This window comes from Pleurodeles waltl, chromosome 9 (genome assembly GCF_031143425.1).
Source record: "Pleurodeles waltl isolate 20211129_DDA chromosome 9, aPleWal1.hap1.20221129, whole genome shotgun sequence".
NCBI classification, from domain to species: Eukaryota; Metazoa; Chordata; class Amphibia; order Caudata; family Salamandridae; genus Pleurodeles; species Pleurodeles waltl.
This window is the reverse complement of record NC_090448.1, coordinates 869,892,265-869,909,714: the sequence shown is the minus strand read 5'-3', so window position 1 is coordinate 869,909,714 and position 17,450 is coordinate 869,892,265. Positions and strand designations below refer to the sequence as shown.

The following is a 17,450-nucleotide window of genomic DNA, read 5'->3' as shown; positions in this document are numbered from 1 at the left end:
GGGAGGTTGATATCAGGGATATATACATCTCTACTAACCAGCACATTTTTTCCCTTAAATAAACTTATGACCAAATGGCAGGGGGAGCTGGATGGTACAATAGATGACGCACAGTGGACCAGAATAACCTCACACATATATACAGTTTCCAGAAATGCCAGGTTTAAATTAATAAACTTATATGTCTTTCATAGGGCCTACCTAACCCCCTATATGATATCAAAGATTTATGGTGTAGAAAATGCCAGTTGCCCTCGATGTGCAGAACTAGCAGCTGAGTTGCTGCACATGCTCTGGAGTTGCCCACTAATCGGGGAATACTGGACGGGGATATTTGAGGCACTCTCCACCTGCACGGGCAGAACATTACCCCGGTCAGCCATGGTGGCGGTTTTGGGAGATTTCCCTCGCCCTAGCAAGCATAAAATTACAAACCGATTCATAGACCTGGCCCTGATACTAGCAAGGAGAGAAATAACCTCACATTGGAAAGACCCGAAGGGCCCACAGATAAATCTTTGGAGAAATGCATTAATTAAGTTGGCGGAAATTGAAGGGACAGTACTACTAAGAGAGGCACTCAGGGGCCTAGGAACTAGAGACAATGCTCAGCATTGGAACACGATACTGGACAATTTTAGAACACCCGACACTTCCAACTCTGATGCAGAGGCTAATATATCAGAACCAGACCATGTATAGCTGACTAAGATATTCCTGTTGAAGATTGTACAAAAGACCAACTATGTAATTCATTTTTTAACCGAACAAACACCTTATATAATTGATGGAATGTGCAAAAGGGAAGAGGGAAGGGGAGGGGGGGTCACAAAAAGATGGGAAGTTATTTTGTTCTGTATGCGTTTTTCATGCAATTATAAAGCAATAAAAGAGATCTTAAAAAAAAAAAAAAAGACCCCATACTTCGGTTCAGAAAAATTAATTCATCGCTGCATACAAATCTGCCTTCTAGTACTGGGACATTTCCAGACCCAGCCAATAGATGGTGGAATAATGCGCCATACAACAGCACATCGGACATCATCAGCTTGCCCCATTCTTTGTGTGTATTCAGATTGGCTTCATGTAAAGAAAGATAAAGGATTCAGCAATATTTTTGTGTTACCACTGAACACAAAATATCAAAATAGTTTTACGAAGATTCAGCTTTCACTGATGCTGCTGTGTCTGAACTTTAAATTACGTCAGAGGGGTGGCTGGAAGATTGAAGACTTTACTCCACCTACACCAGACAAGAGCAACGTTTTTTGTGATGCTTGCACATAAGGTGAACGCCAAAGTATGGTGTTGCGGCTTTTGTTTGTGTCCGCAGAAATTCAATTGAAACATCAAACAATGTGAGAATGAATTTCCCTTATAGTGTGTGACTGTTGGACCTGGCCCTTTTTACAGGGTCATCCCTAAACTTTTTGCCTCCCTCCTCTTCTTTTTTCTGATCTCTTTTTGTTGACTTTAGGACTTGGAGCACTTTGTCACTGCTGATCAGTGCTAAAGTGCATGTGCTCTCCCTTCTAAACTTGGAATGATTGGCTTACAGCTTTATTGGCACGGTTAATTTACCTGTAAGTCCCTGCTAAAGTGGTATCCCTTATATCTAAGGCCTGTAAATTAAATACTACTAGTGGGCCTGCATCGCAGCTTGTGCCACCCACAGAAGTTGCCTTTCAAACCTGTCTCTGGCCTGCCAGTGGCAGGGCCTGCGTGCGCAGTGTACTGACAGAGGGACCTGACATCTAAATTTACTTGCCAGGCCTGGAACTCCCTTTTTACTACACATAGGCCACCCCTAAGGTGAGCCCTAGCTAGCCCTATGGGCAGGGTGCTGTGTGGATAAAAAGCAGGACATGTGCCGGGTTGGGTGCCCTGTCCTTATAGTGACACATAGCAGGTACAATCTGCCTATAAGCCCCTAGTATGTAATAAGGGCTCACGGTTTTATGGTATTTATTTTTTTAACATTTCCGTCTGTATTTATCCATATTTATTTTTTGACCATTTTATTAGTATTTATTCATATTAATTTTGTGGTTTGCGAATAACTGGAGTAAAAAATGTTACATGTCCACATTTATTTAGCTGATAAACATGCACTCATAATTTGATGCCTGTCGTGTTTTAGCAAATTCAGCAGCAAAACAATACAGGTAAATATTAACAATTTACTACAAATATATTTTAACATATGCCTATATTTAAAGATATCTTAATCTGTTAACTCCCTATGCTGTCTATCTGCTATCTTGGAATTCACAACAGACAGCGTGGAAACTCACTCATTAGAACCACAATTTTCAGTAGTTTTCCGCTTTTAAAAATAAATATGGACAGAAAACACATTGTTTTCTGTCTGCATTTATGTGTAAAAATCAGTAAAAACGGAAAACTGGGAGCCTTATATATAATAGGGCATGGGGATTAGATGCCCAGCAGAATTGCTGCACTTGTATGTGTGCTTTCTCTCCTTTTAAATGCAGGCCATACCATTTGCATGACAGCCCTAGTAAATAATATGGTAATGGTGTGCCAACTACCTATAAGACCCTAGTACATAATAGGGCATAGAAGTAGAGACCCAGGAGAATTTATACCATTTGCATGTAGGTACAGCTGGAGGTTTTCAGTCATTTTTAAATGCAGTCTGACTCTGCAGACTGCATTTAAATGGAAATGGTGTCCCAATTGGACGTTGGTGCAATGGGCACTTTAAATGTGATAATCTACCATATTGTCACATATGAGGTACTCCCAGGGTCTCCCTTAGGTGTCCCAGGTGTGGGGAGTCATGTAACTATAAGCAGGGACCTTATAAACAATGTTATATAAACCCTGGTGAGGGAAAAACAGATCATTTCATTTCCCCCCATTGTAGATACTGGGCTTAATAGGCTATCACTGCATTATTGTATTTTATTGTAAGAAATATAAGGAAAAGCTTGAAAAGTCATCCAAGGACTTAAAAGATTTGTTTTGATAAATCCAGCAATATGACATTGGTAAATTTATCACAACTTATACAGAAAATAAGTCATAAGGCTTTTCTTTCTGTAAGCTAAAATCCAGCCTTCTGAAGGTCCCCGCTGAGTGGTCAATGCTAACAGGATTAGCAGAGCTACTTTGATTAGGTGATAAGTGGTGTCCAGGGTAGGGCTGTCTGATGAAAAGCAGCTCCGGGGCTACATGGGAATGCCAGAGCAGGGGGAGGGGTAATAATACATACAGCCTCAAAGAAAAGCAGGACAGGAGGGAATGCCAGATCACCTAACCTCTACTTTCAGGACCCCTCAGCCAATTTCTAGGCTTGAGGAAGGAATTTGCAGATGTTAGGAGTGCTATGGAAATGAGCCACACTGGGGGTTGGTTTACTCAGGCTCTTAGTGCTCTGCTGACATTTCAGCCATCACGGATTTTGGAAGAATGGTGCTTTCTGGGACAGAAATATGCCATGCTTTGGAGAAAGTAGTCAGGCATCTGGATGTCACTTTGAATTCTATTGGTCGGGGTGCCCCCGTCCTGATGCCCAGAAGCAAGGAATAATTATGTGAGAGGGGCATAGCCTCTCAGATCTGCTGCCTGAAACTACAAGAGGAAGAAGGACTGCCCTACTGGAATCTGGATCTGCACCCTTGGCCTGAACTTCTGAGTGAACTGCACCTGCTGCACAATCTGGTACTACAGCCCTGGGGTCGGTGCCTTGCTTCAAGAAGGACTCTGAGGTACACTCCCTGCAGCTACAGGCTAACAGAGCTTCACCTGCATAATTTCCAGCAAGAATCCCCAGCCTGGAGTGCATCCAGTAGACTTTTAAAGATTTGGCCAGATGCATTGTGGGAATTGTGGTCCGGTTCCAAGGGCCATCCAGGAGATTCCAGACCCTTGAATTTGTGTTTTGTACCTGCATGGAGGACTTCAGGAAGCACCTCCTAAAATTTGGAGAATTTTGGTAAATTTGGTGCTTTGTGTTACTAAGCATTAGAAAGTGTTTATTCTTTAAAAATTCATATCTTCAGTCCCCTACATTGGATGCTTGTCGTTTTGGTGTCTATTCACTCACAAAATATAACCTATTTTTATAAATCAGTATGGGATTTGTTATTGTGTGTTGTGTCTCACTTATTTACTGTATAGGTGTTTTTGAATGCTTTCTACTCTCTCCTATGTTAGGCCTACCTACTCGGTTACAGCTACCAAGATTTGAGCAAGGGGCTAATTTACTGAGACCTTTACTGAACCTATATTTCGAAAGTGGCCTTATTGCCAGTGGTAGTTTCATACTTACCACTACCAATAACCCACTTTCCAACATATGTCCTTATGACACTGGTGTTTTGCAGCTTGACTCCAATCCATGTCTGGGGCAGAGTGGCAGCTGGGCTTTGTGCATACAGCCTGGACACAGCGAGGGTGGAGGTGTCACAGGAGTGCATCTGTATACTGAATGGCCTTCCTGGACTGGGGGAGTGTAAAGGCGGGGCACACCTTCATCTGTAAAGGCTGTGCCCTGGCCTCACACAAAGGGCTCGTTTACCCCCTACTCGTGTCTGGAGTTAGTGCTGGAGGAGAAAGGGGACACTCCGGACCGTTTAGTGCTGGTTGTAACCCTCTTTAACCCTACGTGGAAGCTGTGCAAAATTAGTATAAGTACAGGAGGCTGTCCCCCACATTTTTAGACACTGCGTGGACCTACCAGAGAAACCTGTTATGCTGTTATGAGGAACCGCCATCAGATCTGACCTGTGGCCTGCTGGGTCACAAGGAGGACTGTTGCTTTGCTTCAAGGACCCTAAAGTCCTGTCCCACTGCTGCTTTACTTGCCCTTGGACCTTCCCCTGTGATATCCAGGGACTGGGTTCTGTGCCCCCTTCCCCGTTGTTTGGACTACTTCAATACAGATGTAGGGCCTCGGTGTTTTCCTGCTTGAGCGCTGGGACAGCGCTTTGTGTTTTCCTCATTCAGCTCAAGAAGAGCGGTTTATTTCCCTGTGTTCCCTGTACCTGAAGAGTGCTTCACTCTTTGTCTCCAGAGCACGATCTGAGCGCTTTTGATTCCCAGAGGGGACTGGACCACTGTGAGTGCCATCTCTCAGTTCTTGGGTCACCCTACCACCCCTCCTCCACCCCCCTCCCACGAAGTAGCCAGGGAGAGAATAGTCCGGCTATCCCGCAGTGACGAGCAAGCGCGGGCTGGAGTGCCCTCTCCAGTGCTCCCGGGGCACAAGCAGACACCGTTTTCGATGTCAGCAGCCTTACGCAGTGACGCTGTGCCCCTGGGGACCTCTATCACCTTGTCTGGTGTGGGCGCAGGAGCCCCAGGAGCTCCCCAGATTGGTGAAGTTTCCCAGGTGGGCTGGAGGTGGGTGCACCCCCCACCCCTCAGACCAATAGGAAGCACCCCGCAGAAGCAAAGGAGGGTGGCGTTCTGCCAGCCATGGTTGTGCTGCACTCGTGGGCAGCCACCCAACCCATGCTGCATGCGGGAGACCAGGAAGAGGTCTTCTACCCAGTCCTCACGGGGTGGAGGTGCCCCCACTCCTGTCTTTGATTATCAGCTACAGCGGGATATTGAGGTACGACTCACAGGACTGGAGGGAAGCCTCAACTGAGGTCCCGTCCCCACCAAACCTCTTTTTACTGCACTCCTTGTAGCAGGCACACTGGGGGCCCTGCACCTGACGTGGAGAATTAGTGATTACTGCAAACTGTCTAAGGACTGCGCAGATGCTCTGGGACCTTTGCGTAGAAGGTTTTTCTGGGGGGAATGCTGTACAGGTTGCAGTTCCCTAGTGTACTCTTGTCCCTCATTTCTTATGCTGCCTCTCCGTGGCCTGAGGTAATTCTATCCGTCAATTCTACTCAGGATCTGCTTTACTTGCATGGGAATGGTGTGGTTAGGATATGGGCAACCAAGATACCTTTCTCCAGTCGCATTCCTCTAAAGGTGTAACATGAGGCCACCTTATTCAGTGATGATGTTTCATGTGACACATACAATGTGAGAACATTTCTGGGTGGTTGCACCATGAGGGGTATTGACAAGTGCCTGTTTGATAGAGTGTTACTGATTTATTTTGCCTTGGTACTGTTCTACATGACATGTGCCATACAGGAATGTTTCCCTCCCTATGTGCATTCATGATAATTTGTTTATTATGACGTGTATTCTGTTGATAATTACATATGCCCTATGGATTCTTTTTCATGTTATGTGCATTTATTTCAGTGATAATGATGACCTAACAACTGCTGATGTTTGCAGAATAGTAGTTACCTATATGTTTACCTGACTACTGCAAGCTTTTGCAGAGTGCTAGTAAATTGTGTACTGTTCTGACAACTCTGCTTGTGTAGCAGGGTATTACTGATACATGTTGTGTTTGTTCTAATGATGTTTTATGCAATGCAGTTAATTTTTATTAAACTTGTTGCGTTTCCTTTGTGGTGTATTTGTTGTATCACATGTGTTGTGTGTGTTGTGCAAATGTTTTACTCATTTCCTCTGGGATAAGCCAAACTGCCCCTGCCAAGCTACCAAGGGGGTGAGCAGGGGTTATCGTGGGTGTGTAACTCCCTCGCCCTGACTAGAGTGGTGGGTTTTGCCTGGATGAGGCGCATACTCTAGGCAATCAGAAACTCAATTTCTAACAGTGTCGGACTAGTAAAGCCTGGATTAGCACCGAGGTTAGGACCATAGAAGAGCTTGGCCTATTCCATTATGATGCACATGGTGCATCTGTATTCAGTTCTCCAATTAAGGAGGCATTTAAAGAAGGACCAGGAATTCTCTACAAGTTCTCATGAGTTGTGCTGTTGATTTGTAGTGCAGCTGCAGATGTAAATAGGATAAGCAAGAAGGCATTGTCATAAACCACTTAGATCCTTTCTCCTAGGGATGTCACTTAGGTGTGAGTGAAGGTGTAGCCCTCTGTCTCCACAAGGAGTCATTTGCACACTCAAAGTTTGATACAAGCCTTTGCCTAGCAGACATTATAGGTTGGAGCTTAAGGCTCTAAAAGCTTTGTCCACCCCTCAGCACTGTTAGTCTTGATGGCAGAAAGGCATAGATTAGCAAAGAGTGCAGATGTCAGAGCGTTAAACAAAGGTAGTATTGAACATTAAATCATGTGTTTCATGACTGAAGGAAATGCAACCACCCATTGATCAAAGCCTTCTGTTCATGCTGCTACTGGGGGGCCTGCTCACTGAAATTTGTACTCCTGGCGACAAAGCTTGTTATTATCAGAAGACACTTCTAATAAATGAGAAATGGGATAAAGCTGTGGGTGCTATGGAAAACTGTTGATGGCAGAAGGTGATTCAATGCCCCAGAGAAGTTGTGATTAGCGCATGCTTTCCCTGGGTACACCTAAAATGCTGCACAGCATCTAACACACCAGAGCTGAACTAGTAAGATTTTCACCTGCTGAGCTTGAGAGACTGTGGACAAGATGGAGCATTTATTTTTTAAACGATATGGACATGTCCCAAATTAGAGAGTTTTTGAGTCGACTTCAGAAGATGTGTAGCATAAGTAGCGGATGTGGAATGATGGCCAACTATCTTTACTATGTGCATTGATAAAAGAGGTCCGCTCCATATAACTGAAAGAATTCTGTACCATGGGACCAATGAAGACCGTAGAGCCATCAATAGATACTAGGGTCATAAGTAAAGAGGTTTCAACACTATAACAAGCATTGGCAAATCCAATAGGTCTGGCGGTAGCAATCAGCCTTCGGATAATTGAAAAACTTTATTTTGGGGTATATGCTGGGCTCTCATCAATCTAAAATAAAAACATTTTCTGCAGGCAAAAAAGGTATTTTTTGTCTCAAAAAGACACATATTACCATAGTACCCCGTGGCGCGAAAGGGAACTATTTTGTGTGTGGATAGGTTCTATTGGCTGATTTGGGCTGATATATTGCCCCTTAATGCATTCTGCAGTGGGTGGAAATAAAAGGTCAATGACACCATACAGAGACTAATGGATAAAGTCTGGCTGGAATCCGTATAAGTAACTATGTTATGCTTATAATTTTACAAAAATCAAAAGGGCTTGGCTAACACAGACCTAAAAATTCAATAAATCTGGCATTGTCTGCAAACGTCTTGCCTTTGAGAAAGGAAGAGAAAGAAAAAAGAAAGAGAAAGAGAAAAAGGAAAAAGAAAGAAACGCAAATCGTAAACAAAAAATTATAGAGGGAAAAGAAAAAAGAAAGAGAGAAAGAAAAACGAAAGAAAGTAGTGAAGAAGAAAAAGTGGAAGAAAAAAGAAAGGAAAAGAAAGAGGGGAAGAAGTATGACAGACTAAAGAAAGAAAAGCATTTGGAAAGCAAGGGGTCTAGCTTTTACTCAAGTTAAAGCTATTAGCTTTGTAAACTCCTAACCGGTCATTTCTTGCCACATAAACTAAAAAGTAAAACAGTTTCAAATAAGCGAGCCGACGGCCACCATGAGCACAAAGCAAACACACAAAAGGAAACAGAAGTTTGCTCACAGTGAAACACATCGGCAAAAGTGCAATTATCCATGCAACCCGCAAAAGTGCAAATGTCCATGTAATCGGCAAAAGCACAAATATCCATGTAGTCCAGAAACCATGCTGAAAACATGGAGCCTTGCAGGTTTTTAGTAGTTGGCCGGTGCACTCGAGGAGGGCTGAACACCGGAAAAGGCATGAGTATGCATGCCTTTCACTAATGAAATGAAGCGAATTGTAAAAGGCAAGCCCACAAACCAACCAAAGTGATGAGCCTGACATGGGCGTGGGTCAAGCCCTTAGAGAGATCACAAAAGGGACAGAGCGCTTTGCGCTCCACCGTGAAAAATAAATAAAGAGGGCAAGAATAAAAGAAAGAGAAAGAACAAAGGCAGGGAAAAAGCGAAAGAAAGGGGCAAGAATGAGAGATAGAAAGAGGAAGAATGAAGGCTAGAATGAAAGAAATTAGTGAATAAGAAGGAGAGATAAAGGAGAAGGAAAGAGAATGAAATCGGGGGGAACAGACATTAGGAATGAAAGAAAGAAGGAAGGAGAGTAAGAAAAAATAAAAAAGTGGATAACTTCATATAGAACAGTTTAAATGGACACTATCTGCTCTGGCATGCTGTGAAGTAGCATCAGTCAGAAAAGCATTGGGAGGAAAGGAGATCTGATACAGGCGGAATGTGCATCAGAAGCGTGCTGTTATCACATCAGGCTCTAAACATATTAAAACAAAAACACTGGCACTGAAGGGCACTAGCTTATGAGTAGATGTGGTCCTTGTGTGAGATCTTAATGCAGTAACTCAAAGTGAAGTTAACTAATGGCTTAAGTAGGCTGCCCCAGGCTATATGCTGTAGTTCGCAGAAACAAAATGTGAATGAAACAATAACAGACCAGTGGATGAAGAGAGGTGGCTGAAAGCTCCTTTATGTAAGTATGTTATATCTATTTTAGTAAAAATCTAACTGCCTTGGCTAACACCAGACCTAAAAATATAAAGCCAACATGGATTGGTGTAGGTCAAAGGAAAAGAGTGTGTAGGAGAATAGAAGGTGCCTAAGAACATAAATAAGAAATTTGGAAATTAGAGAAATACTGGGTTTAGTTGATGATTGAACAGTTAGCCCATGCCCTTTTTTTTTTTCTAAAGATATAGAGATGCTGTAAAACTGCTAAACGTAGATGGGTCAAAGAACTTATCTAGCTGCTTCTTCATGAATATGTCCAGTCACAAGCCAGTATGCTTATGTGAAGTTCAATGATGTAATAAAACACCAAAGCTGTAACACGTCTGCATTTGACAAAAATAAATTTAAAAGAACAAATATTGTGTTCTATACTTTCAAGGTGGGTACCATGTTACGTGATACAAAGTGGCGGGCCTCTAGATAGTGTAGAAAAACAAGCTTTATAAGGACTTAAGTAGCCTGCCAAGTTGTCTCATGCAATGTGTGGATATGCGTTATCACGTTGTACAATGGTGTTGCAAATGGCCCAAACGGTATGCTTGCCTCCTCCAATTTTTATGACTTCGTTTTTGTTGGTTTTCGGACTCTGTGCATTTTACCACTGCTAACCAGTGCTAAAATGCTTGTGCTCTCTCATTTAAACATGGTAATATTGGTTTATACCCAAATGACATATTTAATTTACCTAGACGTCCATAGTAAAGTGCACTACTTATGCACAGGGCCTGTAAATTAAATGCCACTTGTGGGCCTGCAACACTGACTGTGACACCCACTTAAGTAGCCCTCTAACCAAGTCGCAGGCCTGCCACTGTAGAGCCTAGGCATGCAGTTTTACACTGCCATGTCGACCTGGCAAAGTAAACCTTTTGCCAGGGCCTAAACCTTCCCTTTCATACATGTAAGTCACCCCTCGGGTAGGGCCTGGACAGCCCAGAGGGCAGGGTGCAATATATGAATAAGGTAGGACATGTACTTTTAAGTTTTTCATGTCCTGGGAGGTGAAAAACTCCCAAAGTCGTTTTTCACTATTGCACAACCTATCTCTCCTATAGGCTAACATTGGGATTACCTTATTACATTTTATACGTGTAATTCACATTCAGGAAGAGACAAACTTTTTAAGGTCGGTATCTCTGGAATCACAATTTAACTCCAAGTTTATGGAGAAATCGGATTATAAATTGCAATTCTAAAAATGCCACCTTTAGAAATTTGGCATTTTCTTACTTCAGCCATTTGGTGCCTGCTGCCTGTCACTGATAATGTCTGGAGAGGATAAAAGTAGGGCATTGTATATCCCTCTTTAGACAGCCACACACAATGGGAGCTTAGGTGTGTCTCAATGTACCATCTGTGGCAGGATGGGAGGAAGGAGCTGGGAACAGCCTCAATTATATCTGAAGAGGCTGAATGTCCTGTCCATACACAAAGGGCTGCATAAACCTTTGTAGTGAGTCTGGAGCCAGGACAGGAAGGGCAGATAATTTGTGCACTTCAAAGGCAAGTCTTTGAAGTTTCCCCCACTTCAAAGGCCCAAGTGGGTATAAGTACCGGACCTCTGACACCACCACTTCAGTGCATTTCTAGACCTGTGAAGATACCACCAGGAAGAAGAACTACTGTGCTGTGAATAGACGGCCAACCTGCTGGTCTGCTGCGTTGTTGGATTACTGCATTGCTGTGCAGCCCTGCTGCTATCTTGCCTGGGTGAGAAGGACTGGGCCTACATTACTTGAACACAGAGTGACTCCAAAGGCTAGTTGGTTGGCCTCCTGATTTGAGGTTTCAGGGACATAAAAGACTTCCAACCACCCTGCTTCTGCACCTGGACTCTGCCATCAGTCAGTCTGTCCTAACAAGTGGTGTCACCCCAGTCCTGAGCCCTTGTAAGGGGATCTAAGGGCTTTGCTCTAGCAGAACCGCCACATCTTCTGCCGAACTGACACATTGCCTCGGCTAAGCGGCACATCTTTAAGCAGAACGGATACATCCCCGCTGCTGTGTGGATTGGACCGATGCAACAGGTGGCATCGCCGCTGTATCCCACATCTCGGGACCTACGCATCACCTTCGGAACTGCTGCAGGGAGATGCTTTTCCAGGCACAAGGTTCTTGCTTCTCCATCAACAGCAGCCTCATCGACTACGTCGAAACTCCGTATTGCAACCCCTGCGCCTTATCGTAGCTGACGCATCGTCTTAACTGCATAACTCATCCCCGACATTGGTCTGCACATCACACACCCCATCACCTTGATCATATACATCAACTAATCAGGATCTCAACCTGCAGTCTTGTCACACCTCAGAACTAGCACATCATCTTTGTTGCATGACGCATGTCTGTTCCGAATGCAAGCAGTGCTCCGCAACCTTGGATTAAGGTACTCTTGTTCAGCTAGCCTACCTGGGTCCGTGTAGCCAGCCCGTGCTCCATCACAGTCGGCCTGAACTTTGCGTTTGTTCGAGTCTGGTGCGATCAGATAACCCATTTTATCATCTTATGCTTCTTAGCGCTATTTTCACGTAAAACCTCTAAAAATCAATATAACAAGTTCTACTGATTGGATCTTTGTCATTTTGAATTTGTTTTATTTATTGAAGTGAGCTCTATTTTTCTAACTTGGTGTTGTGCTATATTTGTATTTGATGTTTTAACTATTTTACTGTTTGAAGTGTTGCACAAATACTTCACCTGACTCTAAGCTAAGCCTGACTGCTCTGTACCAAGCTCTCGGAGGATGAGCAAAGGTTAATTTAGGGTTTGTCTCTATCTTACCCCGACTAGGATTGTTGCTGCTGTTTGACTAAGGTTCACACCCCAGTCAATCAACAACCCTATTTCTAACAGATGAAAAGTGCAAAGTGACTCCTATCATGGGAGGGATTGGCGAAGCGGGGGTTGGAGAGGAGGACAGAAAGCTAGGCATAGGCAAGAGTGTGAAGGAGAGACGAAAGCATCCCACCTGGGAGGGGGGAAAGGGCGTGAAAACATATATGCATGAAGTGCTACACGCAAAAGAAAACAATGTGTTGTTCCCTGAAAGTAAGCAGTGGAAAGATATGTCATCTAATCAAAAGGCTGGTAAATAAGCTTTGATCCGGATTGGAGGCCGTGGGCGGGAGGTTCGGGAACACAAAGAAGAAGGGAAGTCCTAGAATAAGAAGCATGCAAATGAAGAAGATAGGAAAGCCAACCAATAAATTAGCAATTGGCTGACTCAAAGCCTACTCGATTCTATGTTCTTACAATGATTATAAAGCAGAAACACTTAAAAGACAAACGGTTCACCTTACCGTACACCAAACAAAGAAAACAATCTGTCGTAAACTTGTGGATCTTTGAGGTATTTTGGAGACAATAGGAATTCCTGAAATAGAAATATGGCGGTAAAATTAACGTGCACCATAAAGAAATTCTCTAATAATGTAAACTTGCAGTGTGTCACAATCAGTATTTACGAAGAAATATTCTGCCAACGAAAAAAATGTTGAGTACATAGAACTGTAATTGTCCAGGAACAGAAAAGTAATACATTATATTTTTCGTGTAATTCTATGTTTATTTGTTACCAACAGTTGTCATAAAAAAAAACAAAAATAAAAACATCAGTGAACAGAGCCATAAATCAGACATCATACTAGGTCCATCAATGAATAATGCAAACAGTAGTAAAACAGCAGATTAACAGAAAGCATGGAAAGAAGTGAGATCTACCTTCACTTCAGCACCCAACATCCATGAAACACAGAGAGAGGAAACAATGCAGGGTGGGTGGACTAGGAAGATATAATCAATGTATGTTATTACCTTGACGGCTTCTCGACTTATAGCATAAATAACGACCCGGTGGAAAATATTAATCCGGAATATAGGTCCGTACTGCTCTGCCCTATTGAGGAGACAAAACAGGAAACATAATATCAGCCCATGCTGAGTCCATGCCACTAAGCCTAGCCTAACACCATTCTGCCAGCACCATGCCACCCACAGAGAGAAGCCAGGGAGCAGGAGGGCACGCACAGATGACAAGGAGCAATGGGACATTTCTAAACCATTCTCTAGATGCATTTAAGGTATTCACTTTCAGTGAATCCTCTACAGAACCCTGAGCAGCCAACACCCATGGTACACAAAAGGAAGCCAAAAAATAAAATACATCTATGAAAATATACTTAGGTTGTACACAGACTTGGAAAAAAAGGATTGAGACGAGTTCCTCAGTGGTTAGTGAGGAAGCAAGACACTCGAAGAAAGCACTGCACCGGCTCTTCGTGGAGGTAACACTCACAGACGTAATGCAGAAGACATTATTCTCCACCATGATTTAAGTACTGGGTCACACAAGAGTCTTTCCCTCAGTAGCAGCTAAATCGCTCTGGCCAGATCTGGTCTTGAAGGCCCATCTAGGGGGTGTTTCAAACTCTTGAGCGGTAGGTTACTTCGGAACCAAAGCATTGCTTGCTCCAGAGACACTACAACCCTTTCTGATTGGGGTTGCACCTTTCTGACAGGATGCAGAGTTCCCCGGCTGCCACTGCTAAGGAATTAAGCTGTATGTGCTCCTCAATGCATTGACATCAGCTCTTTGTATCAAGAGCTTGAGGACTCCTTCTCAGTGGGGCACATTTCTGGGGTCATAGTCCCTCGCTACCATGGTGACAGCAAGAGTCACATTTGGACATGGAGCCAACCTATTGCTTGGATCGCCCTTCCTGTTAGTGTCATCAAGACAAGATCTTCCAGGCTCCAGACTTTCCTTTAATTGACAGAAGTTGTGTCTTGTTCTGCATTGGTGCAGGCAAAGGTTGAGAATAGGAGGGCTGCAAGTTCATTAAGCAGAGGGCTAAGGCAAAACAAAAAGGCTGGTGTCCCTCTGAGTTCCTGGCCGCTATCCATACTCCTATCACTGAAGGCCCATAGGAAGAATTGCAGGTTATGGAATATCTAGATTTCGGCAAATATATCTTTCCCGCTACCATGATCTGTCCGCCTTGTAACTTTGTGCTTATTTCAGGTTCGAAAACACAGACTGAGGATAACATGACCCTGTCTTCCTCTGTTCGCCATCAAATCTTATAGGCTAGTGTACATGTCATTTGGTTTCCCCCAAAAAAGAGAGAAAGCTGCGAGCAGGACTGGCTTTAGGGCTATGTGACCAGGTCCAGTGCACTTGGTGCCGATCTCATGGTGGGCAGGGGTGGAGGAGGCAGTAAGGGCGTTGTGTTCTGAAATATGTTATGGGTTTAAAAGTATCTGCTGCACAGTTTCTTGTATGTCCAGCAATTTTCTGGTAACAATAAAAATGTCAATATAACTCTGCTGATTAATGTACCGGCTGGAGAGAGATAGTGCAGAGGGTCAATATTCTTGGTGTAAAGCACGTGTACCATGCCGATCACAGCACTTTATAATAGGTACATAGCTTAGTAGGTCACAACTTTTGCAAGACATCCTTTGGTCACCTGCTGTTCGAGTTACAATCATAATATAGCACAATGAGCTATAAATAGGTAAAGTGGCGCATGCAAACTGCAAGGCATAGGTTTAGAAAATTCTGTTTTTCCTAGTCTTTCAATATCCTAGGAGTGTAGTAGAAAAATAATTTGTCAACTACTTTGTTAAAATATGCTGCCTACCAGTATGGATGACATGGGACTCCTGCACCTTGTAGGCCTCTTTGTCTTATGTAATGTTTCCTATGCACTGATTTACTCAGGTATGTTTCATTATCTCAGAATAATGTGTGTGTGCGTGTGTGTGTGTGATGTAAATTGCTCTGACAGCCTGCACTGGTATGAATAGCGCAAAAAAACAAATAAAATGCCTTTGAAAGAGGAGCTGTGTAAAGATGAGGGGCACGATAGGAGGGTGGTAATGAAGGAATCGGTGGAGAAAAAGCTCATGGGGCAGGTCATGGGGGTGCCAACAAAGATTGTCGCACCGGGAACCACCAGTGCTAAAGGATGCCCTGGCGGGCGGTACCTCAGTACACTATTATTTCCAGGCGTTTCCACCCCCTCCACCAGACATCTTCCATAAACAGGGCTTATTGGCTGCTACTCTGCAAGCAACGTTAAAAATATGAATGTTGTCTCTCATCTCACTGATAAACCCTACTATGAAGTTGACCAGAATAAACAGAATCGTGTCATTTTATGAAGCACTTTAGATACTCCTGTGTCTAGCTCGATCCCACCCATATTGAGAGTGAAGCTGAGATCCACTGAACCAGCCCCGGCTAGGGCGTGGCATTATCTGCCACTTAAGCACCAGTTGCAGTATAGGTTGGGTCGATCTGGTGCCGGAAGAGATACTGGCTGCTTGACAAACGCAAAAGCTCAGCGGGTTGCTCTTTTGCCTAATGTACATACAAAGTTAATTAAGTTGCCATAATCATAACACGCAAATTGTATGTTATATCTTTAAATAACAAACTCCACTGTTTACTTGGAATCCCATTGCCGTCTACGGAGATTATTAATAAGGTCCTCATAGCAATGATTACTTTAAGAGTCTTCAATTTAGAACCCAAATGTTAAAGGTTGTAGGCTTCTGGATCACGTAGTCCTGGCCTCAATAATGGTCTAGATTAATTCATTACAATCTGTGACGTGCTAGCTCCAACGTGCCTGCTAGGTGAATGTGCCCTTGTATGTATTCCATCCATACGTTCCATTAAAAGAGACCTGACTATCTCACTATGGGATATGTTTTTGAATTCGCTCAACGATGCCCTCCTTGAGCAATGGACGATTTCTACAATCCCAGTACCTATTGGGTTAATATTTCTACATAGTGCTTCAAAAATGTAGTAGTGCTGTATGACCTGGATGCATGCATTTCTACCTGAGATTGTGATCTGATGTGCCTGATGGAGCTTGAAGTGGTCAGCACCGGAGTAACACCTCAGTGACAGCCACGTGTTGCTGGATATGGCGTCTATTTTTAGGTCCAAATGTGTCAATAGGGTGTCCCTCCATAAAACCAATAATGCCCTCTCTGCCTCAGGAAGTTCTTCTTAGGAGCTTATAAGAGTTGAAATCCTAATCAAATGTGAGCCCTTTTGTTGCATCTGAGACTTAGGCGGTCATTCTGACTTTGGCGGGCGGCGGAGGCCGCCCGCCAAAGTCCTGCCGTCAGAATACCGCTGCGCGGTCAAAAGACCGCTGCGGTAATTCTGAGTTTCCCGCTGGGCTGGCGGGCAACCGCCAGAAGGCCGCCCACCAGCCCAGCGGGAAACCCCCTTCCATGAGGATGCCGGCTCCGAATGGAGCCGGCGGAGTGGAAGGGGTGCGACGGGTGCAGTTGCACCCGTCGCAATTTTCAGTGTCTGCAAGGCAGACACTGAAAATCTTGGTGGGGCCCTGTTAGGGGGCCCCTGCAGTGCCCATGCCATTGGCATGGGCACTGCAGGGGCCCCCAGGGGCCCCACGACACCCGTTACCGCCAGCCAGGTTCTGGCGGTCAAAACCTCCAGAACCAGGCTGGCGGTAAGGGGGTCGGAATCCCCATGGCGGCGCTGCCTGCAGCGCCACCGTGGAGGATTCCAAAGGGCTGCGGGAAACCGGCGGGACACCGCCGGTTTCCCGTTTCTGACCGCGGCTGTACCGCCGCGGTCAGAATGCCCATGGATGCACCGCCAGCCTGTTGGCGGTGCATCCGCGGTCCCTGGCCCTGGCGGTAGTCAACCGCCAGGGTCAGAATGACCGCCTTAGCTCCTTAGGACAATGAGGGATACCCACATAAGACAATGAGAGCAGATTGAGATCACATGTAGGCCTTACTTTCTTAACATAAGTGAGGTTACCCCGGGACAGGCCTTGATGGCCACCCAGAAACGTAAAAGCAGGACATGTCTGACTTCCCTACACTCTTTACACCACCAACCTCTTCCGGAGTTTTGATGGAAATTGTCAATGATTCTCAGTCATGAAGTGTATGTATCCATGCATGAGGAGCAGTGGAAGTTGTGTTG

The 17,450-nt window shown here is 44.3% G+C and overlaps 1 protein-coding gene across 1 annotated transcript in view; it reads right to left on the bottom strand.

Moving 5' to 3' along the window:
• Positions 1-17,450, bottom strand: part of LOC138260050 (cholesterol 24-hydroxylase-like) — a 145,798-nt gene that overhangs the window by 103,141 nt on the left and 25,207 nt on the right. Inside the window, exons 3-4 of the mRNA XM_069208151.1 lie at positions 13,283-13,364; positions 12,769-12,842 (exon numbers count right to left, since the gene is read on the bottom strand). Of these exons, the coding sequence (XP_069064252.1) occupies positions 12,769-12,842; positions 13,283-13,364 (156 nt within the window). The remainder of the gene's footprint in view (positions 1-12,768; positions 12,843-13,282; positions 13,365-17,450) is intronic.